Genomic DNA, 13,205 nt, shown 5'->3' with positions numbered 1-13,205 from the left:
AATTAACAAAAAATTTCCCTCTAATAGTTATAAAGTAAAACCTCTTACATCACACAGGTTTTCTGCACAGTTGAGTGTTTGTTATAGTAAGTGCTGTTTGCTGATAATTGCATTCACAGATGTATAGTTTGAATTCCAGCTTGTAGAGCCCATGGGGTTCATGTGCTGCACCTTGAGCTCTTGTGCTTCAGTCCATTCTGCTGAACTGACTCTCTTACTGTGGAAAAACAAACATAGCAACTACAGGACTGCGGTTTTCGGATCTCACGGGAGAGAGAATTAAACAAGTTTTCTCAAAATGCTTCTAGATTTTTTAGTTGGGTTTACAGGAAGGATGTGATACAAAAATATATTCAATCCTACCATTGTGTTAAAAACAGCCCCATTCAAAAAAAAAAAAAATTCATCCCAGGGTACGACCTTCATAAAATAAAAAATGGTACAAAATATCTATTTTTTTTATTGTACTCTATTGAAGATGATTACATAAATGTTTTCTTTTTTTATGCCTTTAATCGCAACATAATTCCTATAGCTACAATTATTCATATACTTTTGATAAGTTTACCATTATTGAAACATTTGAATAGTATACATGATATTATTTTATCATCTATGTTAATTTATTTTTTATGTGAAAACTTATGCACGGAAATAAAGGAGTCTCTGTTCCTTGGAAATGACCACTTGGTGTGAGTGTAATAAAGGTTGAAAGGTCCTGACCTTTACTCAAATTTCTAAAGGACAGAGCTTTGCACGGTAAGCAAACAAATGTGTGCTCGCAAATCATATACTTTAATTACCAAGATCGCTGATTACTTTTAAAGATGTTTCTGAAACCTAACCTACAAACTATGATTATATCATCACATATATCATCACATGTGTACAATAGCTGTTTGGTAAACAGGTGAATACAATAATACCACACTAGTAGACATCAATGTAATATTTATCATTTAATGGCAAATCTACAAGTAATACTTGCAAAGTAACTGCACTTTGTTCACAGACTGGCGGGACCATTGAGGACGGGGCTTCCCATGACATCTTTGACCTAAACTGTCCCTAGTAAACAAGTGTGATATCATTTGTAGTTCTCTTAGCCTATACTGTATACACAATATCATATGCATAAACAATCATATGCATTAGTCTGTTCATTTATTTACACTGAAAAAAATGATTCATTCAATTTACAATTTTTTTAAGGTAAGTGGTTGCAATCAATTTATTTAAGCTAGATTTAAACAAAAGTTTTTTGTTTTGTTTGGCCTTTTTTGTTTAAATGTAGCTTAAATAAATTGATTGCAACCACTTACCTTAAAAAAGATTGAGTAAATTGAATGAATCATTTTTTTCCACAATCTGAACTTGTTTAACACCACTTTGAAAACTTCCCTAAAATGTTGAACTGATAGATTGTTGATCATAAAGAACATAAAGATCATTGTTTCATTAAGAAATTTGTTATGTAAAACAAGGTTTAAAATATCATATTATTATGCAAATCATGATGTAACTACACAAACCATAAATCAATAATGGCAGGGTTGCACAGGAAACTAGTGAATACTTCACTATGTTTTTATATTCATAACAACATTTATTTCAATGACTCAGAAGGTAGGCTACATTATTATTTATAGAAAAGCAATAATACAAAAGAGAAAACGTTCACAGGCAATAAACTTTGAATTTGAAAAAGAAATAAAAGCACTGTATTTAATTATCAAAAATTAGATCTAAACTGGAATTAACCATTAAATCTTGGAGTGATCCTTTAAAAACTATAGCCTATTTGAAATATGACACAAATTTCCACCGGATCATATTAAAGGTCATAGACAACAAGTTTTTTTCAATGGTTTTCTGTCATCCTCCTTAAAATAGCACAATTTAAAAATTGAGTGAGTAAATTGTTTATTCAGGCATTTTGACAAACAGGAACATTAAAACAGTACAGGAAACAACCTTTATTCTGCTTTATTTGAACTATGGTGCATTAATTCATTAAATCATTAAATGTCAAGACTTATAAATACACAAGATGACTTGTTCAGTTACCCTTTTTGGATCATTCATTAGTCATTAATTTCTACTTCAAATGTGCTTCATTCCTCTCTTCACCATCAGAGGGCAGTACACGGACATTTTTACCTTGACAAACAGGATTATAGTACACTCACCTAAAGGATTATTAGGAACACCATACTATTACTGTGTTTGACCCCCTTTCGCCTTCAGAACTGCCTTAATTCTACATGGCATTGATTCAACAAGGTGCTGAAAGCATTCTTTAGAAATGTTGGCCCATATTGATAGGATAGCATCTTGCAGTTGATGGAGATTTATGGGATGCACATCCAGGACACAAAGCTCCCATTCCACCACATGCTCTATTGGGTTGAGATCTGGTGACTGTGGGGGCCATTTTAGTACAGTGAACTTATTGTCATGTTCAAGAAACCAATTTAAAATGATTCGAGCTTTGTGACATGGTGCATTATCCTGCTGGAAGTAGCCATCAGAGGATGAGTACATGGTGGTCATAAAGATATGGACATGGTCAGAAACAATGCTCAGGTAGGCCGTGGCATTTAAATGATGACCAATTGGCACTAAGGGGCCTAAAGTGTGCCAAGAAAACATCCCCCACACCATTACACCACCACCACCAGCTTGCACAGTGGTAACAAGGCATGATGGGTCCATGTTCTCGTTCTGTTTACACCAAATTCTGGCTCTACCATCTGAATGTCTCAACAGAAATCGAGACTCATCAGACCAGCCAACATTTTTTCCAGTCTTCAACTGTCCAATTTTGGTGAGCTTGTGCAAATTGTAGCCTCTTTTTCCTATTTGTAGTGGAGATGAGTGGCAAGAAATGGTTTTGTGTGGAAATCCTGAGCAGATTGTGAAATACTCAGACCGGCCCGTCTGGCACCAACAACCATGCCACACTCAAAATTTCTTAAATCACCTTTCTTTCCCATTCTGACATTCAGTTTGGAGTTCAGGAGATTGTCTTGACCAGGACCACACCCCAAATGCATTGAAGCAACTGCCATGTGATTGGTTGATTAGATAATTGCATTAATGAGAAATTGAACATGTGTTCCTAACAATCCTTTACGTGAGTGTATATATACAGTATATACAATTATACCTAGAAGTCCTTGCAAAGGAGCAATCAGACCAATCTGGCGACGGAAGGGAGGAGTTCACACTGACGGGCAACTTCTCTTCCTATTTCCGGGGTGACGCTTGAGTCTGTCCCAAAACACGACTCCTGTGCACCCACGTGGACTCGCATCAAGGGTCCCTAAAGTCTGCACTCTATGATGTCATCAAAGTGTGGACTCTGAGGCGGACCAAAAGTCCGGAGTGTGCCATTTGGGACAGGGCCAGAGTTGCACTAATCTGTCGGCCCAAGTAGCAGTGCTTCGCCTTCTGAGAATATAGTTCCCAGGATGTATACGGTTAAAAGATGGCTGTGTCTCATATGACCTTGTTATTTGTACACCACAATGCACACACAACTATCCTTCAAAGAGCCCCAATGGTCCGATTCACAACTATAATTTTCCTTTGGTGTGTAAGTGTGTATTAGTACATGTTAACGATATGCAAAAGGTAGAAACCCCAAAATAAACGATGATGCGAGTTGTCGTCTCCAACGTAAATCTCTTTTCTTGGACTACAACAAACACACAGATTGTAGGCAACAGTTTACTTCCTTGGATTGGTGATGTAGTAAAGACCGACATTATCATAATTCCTCCCGCTTAGACTCACAGCCCGTAAGTTAACTCCTGTTAGTAACCACATCTTTCAAACATGGTAAGGAGCGTCACATTTCCAGCTGACATCAGATGTATTCAGGCATCCAATTTGGGACACAGAGCTTTTCAAATCGTGCGTTTGAAGTAGAGAGTGAAATCTGGAGCTACAAAAATGTACGGTATGCGGAAAATAATGTGTTTTTTTTACCATAAACCACACAAACACATTGTATTATACCAAATAACGCTGTTTTTATCAATGAAATAGGTGCACTTTAATTGAGTTTCTTTCTCTTTGATCTCTTTAGAGATGACCCACTGAACAGATGTTACACCAGATGTCCTGTCTTCAGATACATTCCTCTTCATCAATGACCATCCATTTCCATCATTATAATGACCAACAGAAGTAGACCTTTAGTTGACTGTTGACGTTCATGTGAAAAAAGGAAGTCACATTTTCCTATTTAGGTAAACTATTCATTTAATATGAGCATATTTATAAGTTTGTAAAAATAACCAAAAACCTTACGGTACGAGTCCTCGTGCTCGCCTACATCTAAAGGCACACATAAAAAACAAGCCAGTCGTTGTTTTACATTACATTTGTGCTTCTTTATTTTTCTGGTCCCTCACATAATATTTATTATTGAATAAACACTGTTATCTGCAGTAAAGTTGTAAACGCAGAGTGCTGTCGTAAAGGTTCACGCTCTGTGTTTCGAATGTGCTCAAGGTTCTCTAAAAGTGCTTTTATATCATGTATTGCTAAAGCAAATGGCATTAAATCATCAGAGGAAATATAGACACCGACAGAAAAACAGGGTCTGTACAGGGGATTTCATTAGTGCTGATCATACACATAGATTTCACATACAGGATACATGTTTCTCGGTTAGATGATGAAATGCATATATTAAGGTTTTCCAGTGCCATCAACACTTGAAAAACAGTAAAACAAAACAGCGACACACGGCCCTTTCCCCCAAGCCCCGCCCCCGTCACAAAAAAATAATGACCTTTATAAATAATCACATTTAGGACTTATTCACTGTGCTTTAATAAGATATAGCTCTGTTCTGGATGAAAAGATCATAATCACATTTAATATGAAGGTAGTTTTATATCGTCAGACATGCATTATGCACTTAACTCCAGGTTAATCACTGGCAAGCCGGTTAACTAAGAATGTCCTCCGTCCCGAATTATTTTCTAATTCATAATAGGTTTTTGTGCCGCTATAGTATGTAATTTGGAAGAGCAGATAGTGTCGCCGCTGCGTTCGGGCCTTTCCCATCTTTGGATGAGCAGTTCAAGACATCTGCATTTCGACACTGTCCCATTAAAGACACAGCCTTACGTAAAAATGGCCTCATTGATGATTTGGTCTGTCTTGAAGTCAATAATATGCAGTAGAGAGAGTGTGTGTGTGTGTGTGTGATACTCGTGGGACATCCATCCTCCCTGCTTCATGTGTCAGCTCGTATAGTCTTGTACATAGAGTCACTACAGGAGCCAAAACATACGTAAAGGAGACGGTCGAGGGGTTCGGATGCGCACTAAAGGATACCTGATTAAGACTGAGAGGAGTGAAGAGTTAAGGTGAGGGACTTATGTACAAATATTCGAGGAGTCTGTCGCACATCGGGTGACGCGGAGTTCGGCCTCCTACATCACGCTGCACTTGGCCTTCAGCTTGTCGGCGCGTCTCTGCTTGCTGGAGCGCATGTTCAGGCTCATGTCGCGCTTCTTGTCCAGGTTCAGCAGCTCCTGAAAAAGCTCCTTGACGTTGGTGTTGGTCTTGGCTGACGTTTCCATGAACGCGCACTTCCAGATGTTCGCCTGAGCTTCGCCCTCCTTGGTGTCCACCTCTCGCTGACTCTCGTCGCTCTTGTTGCCCACCAGCATGATGGGGATGTTCTCCACGTTGCCTTTGATGGCCAACACCTGCTGGTAGATGGGCTTGAGCTCCTCCAACGACTGCCTGCTGGTGATGGAGTAGACCAGGATGAAGGCGTGACCCTTGGAAATGGACAGACGCTGCATAGCGGGGAACTGGTGGCTGCCGGTGGTGTCGGTGATCTCCAGAGTGCATACGCTCTTGTCGCAGCTGATCACCTGCCGGTAGGTGTCCTCCACGGTCGGGATGTAGGTGTCCCTGAAAGTGCCCTTTACGAAGCGCAGAACCAGGGAGCTTTTGCCCACGCCCCCTGCTCCAAACACCACCACCCGGTAATCGTTGCTCTGCTCTGGCATCCTGCTTGGGTTTGTCGGGGTATCTGGCGATTAACACTCAATTTTTCCCTGAGATCTGAAAAACAGAAAGGCACAGAACGGTTCACATCTCATACACGTGCATACATTTCCAGCATGAATAATTTCACAGTGTCCAGTATGAATCTAATCAACTTTTTTGAAGTGGATAGAAACCTTTTATAAAAGATACCCATTCTTGTCTTAGGACAACTTTGATGAACTTTTTTGATCCACTTCAAATGTTGATTAGTGTAAATTTTTAGAAATCATAGACGTGTTCGACTTCATGCAGCAGTGCGCAGACTAATGAGCGTATGACATCATTGTGATCCAAAACCAGTACTATTGAGTCGCTCTCGCGAGATGCCATGGATCGATTGATCTCTGCAGCGCCACATGCAGAAGTAGTATAGCGTATAGCACGCCACTTCATTGTTGTTTCTATCAAGCCAATCTGTTTACTTATAATGATTTTAAAACATTTATTTAATTACATCATCCATTAACATGATTTGTGAGTCCCATCAGATTGATTTCCAGTCAGCAGTGAAAGGAAGGACTACACTTCCCATTAGTGGTGCACCAAAATGTAAATTTTGAGCCGAAATTCGATTCATTCTGGATGCACTATAGGCTGAAAATGACTTAAATGACATATCATGAAAATCTGACTTTTTCCATATTTAAGTGCTATATTGTGCTTCTATCAACCTAGAAAACATGAAAAAGAACAACCCAAAAACTTTGCTTTGGTAAACCATTCTCTGCAAGCATGTGAAAAATTAGCTAATTCAGATTTCACTCCTGTTGTGATGTAGAAAGCGAATCTTATTACAATAATACCGCCCCTTAATCTGCGCTTTTCTAAGCGGATTTAAAAGAGGAACTATATTTTATGGCGTAATAGCACTTTTGGGAGTACTTCGACTCCATTATGAGAGTGAAAAGGGGAGCGGACTTTTCAGGCGAGTCGAAGTACTCCCAAAAGTGCTATTACGCCATAAAATATAGTTCCTCTTTTAAATCCGCTTAGAAAAGCGCTACGTTTTATTTTGTATCACCAAACTTGCTCGTATAACTACTCGTCTTAAATAGGAAAAACGTTGATGTGTTTGGTCACTTCTAACTTTATCTCTAAATGGTAGCATTGAATGAATGGGGCTAAGCTAAATGCTATCGAAGCGTCGCAGCGTGCTCCAACGCTTACGTGCATGCACACAGATGATAGAGGGATGTATCAACAATTCTTAGTTAAGGTAATAACATATTTTAATATTGAAAATGAGTAGACTATTCCTTTAACAATTAACATTGGCTGCTAACGTATATGCATTTTGCATTTTGAAGTAGACGGCATCCGAAGAAGCTCACGCTATTTAATGTGCACTTCTGGTTTACGATACCTCCGAGTTGTCCTAGACGCGACTCGTCGCGGCACGACGCTGAGCTGCGCGGCCGGTGTGCGACCCCCTTAAAGATTGGGCCCATTGACTTACCATTTTTTTTTTTCCTGCTATAAAAAGTCAAAAGACCTCATCTTTAAAGTGGACTACTCCTTTAAAAACTACATATTTTGCTCACACCTTCAAAGTGGAAATTTTAACATGTTATAATAAATGATCTGTGGGGTATTTTGAGACTTCACATGTGTACTCTGGGGACACCAAAGATTTATTTTACATCTTAAAAAAGTCTTATAAAATGGCACCTTTAAAAAAATAAGTATTAGTGACTTTTTAGATTAATTAATTTAATGAATCTAATTTGAACTATAAACCAATAATTACAAAAAAAAAAACAATTATTACAAACCGATAAAATAATCAAACATGTTTGAAAGTAACACACTAAAATTGGATGAAAATAAAACCAAAAATAAAAAAATTAATTTAGTTCTATGGAACGGAATCAAATTTAAAACTATTATGTGCAAATATTAAAAGTAAAGTAATGCAGAAACTCATTAGTGTTAAACGTACATTTAATTAAGGTTACACAATCATTTTAATCAATGAAAACAACAGGCAAGACACAGCATGACAGCGAGCCTTATGTCAACCGGATTAAAATGAGCTTCAGTGACATCATCACCTTCCACATAACAGAGTTACTGAAAACATCCGTTACTGACAGACCTAATTAACATTAACAACTATATTTGATAGCCTGTTGCGTTTTAAAACTGGCTCAAGTCAATGCACACATGATCACATTAAAGCCCAAACACTGGCAGTGGAGCATCATGTGTATCATTTTAAAGGACAAGTTTGGTATTTTACACTTAAAGGCGGAGTCCACGATGTTTGGAAAACGCTTTGGAAAAGGAGACGGGCCAACTTCCAAAACACACTTGTAGCCAATCAGCAGTAAGGAGCGTGTCTACTAACCGACATCCTTGCCGGGTTGCGTATGTGTAGGGCGGGTCTATCAACAGAAGGTCCAGATTCTATTGGGGTAGGGGCGTGTTTGTTTAGGTGATTTCAAATATCACCATTGGCTTTCAAACATTGTGGACTCTGCCTTTAAAGCTCTGTTTTCAGATTGTTTATGATGAAATAGAACAATTTTGACTGAAATTTTGACATATGCGGCTGCCCCGAGAATTTTCGGGTGTTTGTTGTATCACCTCCCACCTTTACAATGGCTGTATAGGTGCACTGAAACAATCCTTCCTAAAATGCATTAAACTTTCGTTTTACAAAGACGTCAGGGGTGGTCAGGGGTGTTCACTGATATGCTCACACAAAAATCGCTGCAAAAGATGCTTTCCAACAAGTTTTATCGTAGTTTTTGTCCAACCCCATTGACTTGTATTAGATGTGCTGTAAGGTACGGCTGTGAGGTTACTCCGCGCCTGGAACGTTGTTTGTATTCTTGCAATTGGCAAAGGCGGATTATTGCCACCAACTGGGATGGAGTGTCTATTATTCAAGCTCTCAACGGAAGAATATACGGCTGTGAGGCGTTTGGAAAAATAGGTACACAAGTTTACAACGAATGCTAAAACACCTGTTGAAAAGCATCTTTTGCAGCGATTTTTGTGTGAGCATATCAGTGAACACCCCTGACCACTCGGTGAGTTTCACGTCTTTGTAAACGAAAGTTTAAAGACACACTATGCAGTTATTTTACCTTAATATAACAGCTTCAAAGTTATTTCAGTGGTAAACAAAGTCATAGTAAGGCGAATCATCCTCCTGTTGAAGCTCGGGGAGGACGCCGCTACCAAAACCAACAATGCAAGCTTGAGAGAACCGCCCCAACAAATCTCGCGAGAATCACGACTTGCTTTACGGCAACGATGTCACACACGTTAGGCTTGTTCGACTTTGTGTGGCGCTGCAAGAACCGACCGCCGGATGACGTCAAAGTAGCGCGAGAATGATCCGAGATGGCACTTTGGCGTCATCCGGCTGTCGGTTCTTGCAGCGCTGCATGAAGTCGATCAAGCCTATAACAACAACTGCACGCGCGAATTTGAGACGTGAGGTTAAACGATTTAAAAGTTAAGAAAGCGTGTTCAGAAGTGAGTAGGAAAAGGAAAAGAGAATCTGACTGCGTTAGGAACCGGACAAGAGTCCCACTCGGTCAGGTTTTTACTCGTTGGCCTGAGCTAAAAGACAGCACTCTAGGGGTCGCTGTTTGACAAAAACGCCGAATTGCATAGAGCGGCTTTAATGCATTTTAGGAAGGATTGTTTCAGTGCACCTATACAGCCATTTTAGAGGTGGGAGGTGATAGAACAAACACCCGAAAATTCGGACCAGGATCAAATGTCCAAATTTCAGTCAAAACCATTCTATTTCATCACAAACAATCTGAAAACAGGGCTTGAAGTGTAAAATACCGAACTTGTCCTTTAAGTATTTGCACACACAGCTGTCACGATCGCTCTTTACTGTGTTGCGCTGGGATAGTGGCACATTTTCGCTTTATATTTTCAGTTGTTTTCTTCGTTCGGACAAAAAACAAGAACACCGTTTTCAGCAAAGATTTTCGCTGGACGAAATTTTGATGCATCCATACTTCCCATCCTTCCACGCTTCTTCATACCGTCATCAAGCTGCGATTTTGCTTTTGTATGTCGACCTCTAGTGGCAAAAATTACCAACTGTGCCTATAAATACTATTATATTTTATTAATACTTTACTGTTTTTTTTGTGTGAAATAAAACCCGGACGAGTTCTTGACATTGATATATAAAGTATATACCACATTGCACCACTGGCAACAAGGTTGTCTTACATTGTTCTTTGTCACACACAGAATTAATCTCCAAGAGTATAGAGTCAGCATATTCCATATGTGTGCGTTTGTATACTGTATATATGAGCCTGTGTGCCTTGTAAAGGATGGTATTTTTTGCCATCAGCATCAAGGTCATCTATTAATGACTCATTTATCTTGCTGCGAAGCAGCCGATGGACTCGGCCTCCTGTGGGAAGCAAGATCGCACCGGATATTTCTGGCACGGATTTCTTGCAGCATTCAGACACGGTGGTCACTTCCTGACTCGCTCAGCAGAGGTTTATGACTAATTTTCAGATGATGGATCATGTTACACAGACCGATGTGATTAACACCTGTCAGTGTTTAAGAGCTTAAAAATCCTCCGTGGGGCGCACATCTACAACAACCCCAAAGGAAAATTAGGCGGTGCTTGTGAATCACCAGTAATGAACAGACTTCCTACAGACTGTCCTTTCAAATACAGTATGTCAAGCATTTCATATTCCACCATTTTACTTTTATTTATAGACAGGTTTAGCGAATCCCATCCGCTGAATAAAAAGGATAGGGGCGTGAGGGAATATGTGACACGCTGTCTGACAGCTTTAGGATGGATTTATGAATGATAAATGCCAGATGATGATAAATAGTTGGACAAGGTGGGCTTTCTGGTTGTACATTTTGTCCTCTCTGCAGACACAAAACAACATTGCATGTAGTACACCACCATTTTTTTTCATTGTAAATAAACCACTAGATACAGGAATGTAAAGTTCATTGCTTTATGAATAATTGAATGAATCATTAATAATGAATAATAATAATTCTGTCTCTACATTCAGATAAAATGAGTCCCATTTAATGGCACTGTTGATGAAGATTGCATTTATCAACATTTTATTGCATTGTCCTTTTAAACACAACTTTAAATGATTTTCTAAAACTAATGAAAACTCAATATCAAGTGTAGATAAATGCAATAAACACAGCCTATAGGTTTTCTTATTTTACAGATGTTTTACTCCGATTATTAACATTAATGAATTTAGTTTTTTAACATTGGTGCATTACCATCTCACTGTTGTCTCAAGCCAATGCACTACTCATGCATTACACCAATTTTACCATGCTTACCACGCTTAACCTGGTTTTAGGTGCCACTTTTACAGTAGTAAAATGACTGTGCCTCTCTTGGTGTATTGCATTTGATCAAGTATTACTTGGCTACATAACGTTCATCTTTTTCACACGGCATCAAAGTGGTCTCTGCTGGTTTGTAACAGCTTGCGTGATGTCAGTAGATACATCAGGCCTTTGAACACCTAAGCATGTATCAAAGACTCTCCATGTGTCTCCCTGTGTGACTCCGGGGTCTCTGTTGTGCGTCTTTTTTGGAAGTCTGGGAGTTACTGTGGTAACAGACCTCGGGGGCATGTACTGTAAAGCGGCTGGGCTATAAAACCGACATCTAATGTTGGATGGGTGGGATTATAGACATATCATTTTTTCTGTCAGTTCAGTTACCTTAGTAACCAGCTGACAAACAGTGGGTTTAATGTACGTCATCGCAGCCTTTTCATTCACTGATGTGAAAAACTATTTATAGTGATGAAAGATTACTACAGGATATATGTAATCTCTTAAACATCAGCAGTTTGGTTCAGGAATTACAAAAACTACAGAAGAACACACACTAATGTAACTTGTATTTTATTTTATTTAGATTAAAAAAACATATATATTTATTTATTTCAAATGTAAGGCTTTTTATGTCCCAGGGGTGGCCTGTAAGGTTTCAACATGTAAACGTCCAAACATCTCATGTGTCTATGGATTGTGGAGTCACTGAAGCTCTGAAGGAATTCAGATCTGTTCTATGAATCAATTGCATTTGCTGTTTATACTGCCTTTAATGTAATGCGTAATGTTAATATAAGCTGTATTTGGGCTCCATCTGATATTTTCTCTCATAAAGCACAGCATAGGCCATGCAACTTGAATGCACATAAGCCATGCATTAAATAAAATGATTTTTCTCTTTCTTAATACTGAATTTGCAGTCACATATGTCGACATTATGTGACAATAGATGCATCATCCTGGGTTAAATCCTTTTACGTGATCGCATTGAACGGAGCGTGAAAGGTTTTTGCTGCGTCCATAATCGTTGGTTTGGCATCCAGACACACAGGCGACGAATAACAAAATGCAAATGCTTCCTAAACTCATTGCGTTTCTCGGCATGCCGCTGCCTTTCCATCATACGCCGCGCGCCGAAAAGATGCTACTGCGCTCCGTCACGCGAATTTGCGCAAGGACGCGCGACAAAAACATTCGAGCGCATCGATACACATTTATCTAAACGTTTCATAAAATCAAAACAGTTAGCTTATAAAAATATTTTTTCTTACCTTGCGCCTGTGTTTGCAACGTCCCAATCCTTGTTATTTATATATTTATAGGAAGCATTAGGAGGTCAGATACACGACAAATGTCTCACGTTCCAGTCCCGTTTCATTTTCTCGTATTATTTGCATGGCGTATATCGAGCGATGTCGATGAAATGCTGTTTATTGCTCTTCGGGCGGGCGGGCGCGCGCGCTCCAGCTATCCTACCACGTCCTCTGTGACGCACACAAGCGCAAGATGTGCCGCTCACCCCCGCGTCCTGTGTCCCGTTACACGACACAAACCCCACCTGCTCAACACCGTTTAAACACACTCCATCAACACCATCATCATTTTTCCGATACTGATAGGAGCATGATATTAAACGAAAACATTATTGTGTGCTGTGTGTGCGCCTAAGGTTTAACATACTGGACGGAAACATGGTTAGCCAATAAAAGACACATATAGTTTATTTTTGATAGCTATATATATTTATAAAATATGAGAAATAAACAGACAGGTTATGATACAAGAGGTATGCA

The 13,205-nt window shown here is 39.2% G+C and overlaps 1 protein-coding gene across 1 annotated transcript; it reads right to left on the bottom strand.

Annotated features, from left to right (window-relative positions):
* Positions 1–4,375: 4,375 nt before the first annotated feature.
* diras1a (DIRAS family, GTP-binding RAS-like 1a) lies at positions 4,376–12,946 on the bottom strand. Its single transcript, XM_055183663.2, has 2 exons — positions 12,684–12,946; positions 4,376–6,096 (listed from the first exon to the last, which is right to left on the bottom strand). The coding sequence occupies exon 2, from the start codon at positions 6,039–6,041 to the stop codon at positions 5,454–5,456; it is 588 nt and encodes a 195-aa protein (XP_055039638.1). The 5' UTR covers positions 6,042–6,096; positions 12,684–12,946; the 3' UTR covers positions 4,376–5,453.
* Positions 12,947–13,205: the final 259 nt, after the last annotated feature.

The sequence above is a fragment of the Misgurnus anguillicaudatus genome, chromosome 14, assembly GCF_027580225.2.
Source record: "Misgurnus anguillicaudatus chromosome 14, ASM2758022v2, whole genome shotgun sequence".
Taxonomy (NCBI): domain Eukaryota; kingdom Metazoa; phylum Chordata; class Actinopteri; order Cypriniformes; family Cobitidae; genus Misgurnus; species Misgurnus anguillicaudatus.
Note: the sequence above shows the minus strand (reverse complement) of the source record. Positions and strands in the feature narration are given on the sequence as shown.